This window comes from Calidris pugnax, unplaced genomic scaffold, assembly GCF_001431845.1.
Source record: "Calidris pugnax isolate Ruff unplaced genomic scaffold, ASM143184v1 scaffold642, whole genome shotgun sequence".
Taxonomy (NCBI): Eukaryota; Metazoa; Chordata; class Aves; order Charadriiformes; family Scolopacidae; genus Calidris; species Calidris pugnax.
In genome coordinates this window covers 14301-17506 of record NW_015091328.1, presented here as the reverse complement: position 1 = coordinate 17506, position 3206 = coordinate 14301, and the positions used below count along the sequence as shown (strand labels likewise).

Sequence of the window (3206 nt, the reverse complement as noted above, 5' to 3'; positions counted from 1 at the left end):
CTGGAGGTAACTGGGAGTTACTGGGAGCACTGGGAGGGGCACTGGAGGGGCACTGGGGGTAACTGGGAGTTACTGGCAGTTACTGGGGGGGCAGTGGGGGGGGCACTGGGGGTAACTGGGAGTAACTGGGAGTTACTGGGGTGGCCGTTGGTGACGGAGCCCCCTTGGTCCCAGAGGCCACCTCGGGTCCAGGAGCCACCGGGGCCACCAGGAGCCACGAGGCCACCAGAGATGCCACCACGGACCACGGATGGAGACCCAGGGCCACCAAGGCCACCAACCCCCGTGTCACCGACGTCCCCGAGGCCACCACGGACCTTGGACACGCCTCTGGGGCCACCAAGGCCACCACGGACCATGGATGGAGCTCTGGGGCCACCAGAGATGTCACCAAAGCCACCACAGACCACGGATGGAGCTCTGGGGCCACCAGGAACATGGGGGACACCAACACTTGTGGGGCCACCAAGGCCACCATGAGCTCTGGGGCCACCAGGGACACCAACACTTGTGTCACCGACGTCCCCGAGGACACCATGGACCTTGGACACATGTCTGAGGCCACCAAGGCCACCATGGGTCCTGGATGGAGCTCTGGGGCCACCAGGAACATGGGGGACACCAACACTTGTGGTGCCACCAAGGCCACCACGGACCACGGATGGAGCTCTGAGGCCACCAGAGATGTCACCAAGGCCACCACGGACCTTGGATGGAGCTCTGGGGCCACCAGGGACACCAACCCTCGTGTCACCAACGTCCCTGAGGCCACCATGGACCACAAATGGAGCTCTGAGGCCACCAGGGACACCAACACTTGTGTCACCAACATCCCTGAGGCCACCATGGACCACGGATGGAGCTCTGGGGCCACCAGGAACATGGGGGACACCAACACTTGTGGGGCCACCAAGGCCACCACGGACCACGGATGGAGCTCTGAGGCCACCAGAGATGTCACCAAGGCCACCACGGACCTTGGATGGAGCTCTGAGGCCACCAGGGACACCAACACTTGTGTCACCAACATCCCTGAGGCCACCATGGACCACGGATGGAGCTCTGGGGCCACCAGGAACATGGGGGACACCAACACTTGTGGGGCCACCAAGGCCACCACGGACCACGGATGGAGCTCTGAGGCCACCAGAGATGTGTCACCGACGTCCCCGAGGCCACCACGGACCTTGGACACGCCTCTGGGGCCACCAAGGCCACCACGGACCATGGATGGAGCTCTGGGGCCACCAGAGATGTCACCAAAGCCACCACAGACCACGGATGGAGCTCTGGGGCCACCAGGAACATGGGGGACACCAACACTTGTGGGGCCACCAAGGCCACCATGAGCTCTGGGGCCACCAGGGACACCAACACTTGTGTCACCGACGTCCCCGAGGACACCATGGACCTTGGACACATGTCTGAGGCCACCAAGGCCACCATGGGTCCTGGATGGAGCTCTGGGGCCACCAGGAACATGGGGGACACCAACACTTGTGGTGCCACCAAGGCCACCACGGACCACGGATGGAGCTCTGAGGCCACCAGAGATGTCACCAAGGCCACCACGGACCTTGGATGGAGCTCTGGGGCCACCAGGGACACCAACCCTCGTGTCACCAACGTCCCTGAGGCCACCATGGACCACAAATGGAGCTCTGAGGCCACCAGGGACACCAACACTTGTGTCACTGACGTCCCCGAGGAGACCATGGACCTTGGACACATGTCTGAGGCCACCAAGGCCACCATGGGCCTTGGATGGAGCTCTGAGGCCACCAGGGACACCAACACTTGTGTCACTGACGTCCCCGAGGAGACCATGGACCTTGGACACATGTCTGAGGCCACCAAGGCCACCATGGGCCTTGGATGGAGCTCTGAGGCCACCAGGGACACCAACACTTGTGTCACTGACGTCCCCGAGGAGACCATGGACCTTGGACACATGTCTGAGGCCACCAAGGCCACCATGGACCACGAATGGAGCTCTGAAGCCACCAGAGATGCCACCAAGGCCACCATGGGCCACGGATGGAGCTCTGGGGCCACCAGGAACATGGGGGACACCAACGTTTGTGGTGCCACCAAGGCCACCATGAGCTCTGGGGCCACCAGGGACACCAACACTTGTGTCACTGACGTCCCCGAGGACACCATGGACCTTGGACACATGTCTGAGGCCACCAAGGCCACCATGAGCTCTGGGGCCACCAGGGACACCAACACTTGTGTCACTGACGTCCCCGAGGACACCATGGACCTTGGACACATGTCTGAGGCCACCAAGGCCACCATGGGTCCTGGATGGAGCTCTAGGGCCACCAGGAACATGGGGGACACCAACACTTGTGGGGTCACCAAGGCCACCATGGACCACGAATGGAGCTCTGAAGCCACCAGAGATGCCACCAAGGCCACCACGGACTTTGGATGGAGCTCTGAAGCCACCAGAGATGCCCCCAAGGCCCCCACGCCCCACAACTGCACCAAGGCCACCATGAGCTGTGGATGGAGCTCTGAGGCCACCAGAGATGCCACCACGGACCTTGGATGGAGCTTTGAGGCCACCAGGGACACCAAAGACACCAACACTTGTGGTGCCACCAGTGTCACCAAGGCCACCACGCCCCACGGCTGGAGCTCTGATGCCACCAAACCAAGCATGGACCACGAATGGACCTCCGAGGCCACCAGAGATGCCACCAAGGCCACCACGGACCTTGGATGGAGCTCTGAGGCCACCAGGGACACTGGGGACACCAACGTTTGTGGTGCCACCAAGGCCACCATGAGCTGTGGATGGAGCTCTGAGGCCACCAGAGATGCCACCATGGACCTTGGATGGAGCTCTGATGCCCCCAAAACCACCTCCAGCTCTTCCACCCCCTCCACCGAACCCCCCTTAGATGCCACCTCGGTGGTGTCCCGAGCTGGAGGTTCTGGAAGTTCTGGAGGTCCTGGTGGCCCTGGAAGTTCTGGAGATGCTGGAGGTTCTGGAGGAGCTGGAGGTTTTGGTGGCCCTGGAGGTTCTGGAGATGGTGGTGGCCCTGGAGGTTCTGGTGGCCTTGGAGGTTGTGGAGGTTCTGGAAGTTCTGGAGGTCCTGGTGGTCTTGGAGGTCCTGGTGGTTCTGGAGGAGCTGGAGGTTCTGGTGGAGCTGGAGGTTCTGGTGATGGTGGTGGCCCTGTAGGTTTTGGAAGTT

General features: G+C 62.2%; 2 protein-coding genes across 2 annotated transcripts in view; both read left to right on the top strand.

Annotated features, from left to right (window-relative positions):
• The first annotated feature begins 127 nt into the window (after positions 1-127).
• Positions 128-2912, top strand: LOC106899231. The gene is made up of 4 exons (XM_014960972.1): positions 128-579; positions 1275-1689; positions 1957-2777; positions 2881-2912. Exons 1-4 carry the CDS (start codon positions 438-440, stop codon positions 2910-2912), a joined length of 1410 nt encoding a protein of 469 aa, XP_014816458.1. The 5' UTR covers positions 128-437.
• The window catches only part of LOC106899232, a 4910-nt gene continuing 4488 nt past the window's right edge, over positions 2785-3206 (top strand). The window contains exon 1 of the mRNA XM_014960973.1: positions 2785-3167. Coding sequence (XP_014816459.1) covers positions 2913-3167 — 255 coding nt within the window. The 5' untranslated portion in view covers positions 2785-2912. The remainder of the gene's footprint in view (positions 3168-3206) is intronic.

Bases quoted from the DNA above. Each gene is read 5' to 3' on its own strand.
- LOC106899231 (XM_014960972.1), top strand. From the start codon at position 438: ATGGGGGACACCAACACTTGTGGGGCCACCAAGGCCACCATGAGCTCT. The intron at 1,690-1,956 runs TGTCACTGACGT...TGGACACATGTC, and splicing joins ACCAGGGACACCAACACTTG to TGAGGCCACCAAGGCCACCA. The intron at 2,778-2,880 runs GTGCCACCAAGG...AACCACCTCCAG, and splicing joins TGGGGACACCAACGTTTGTG to CTCTTCCACCCCCTCCACCG.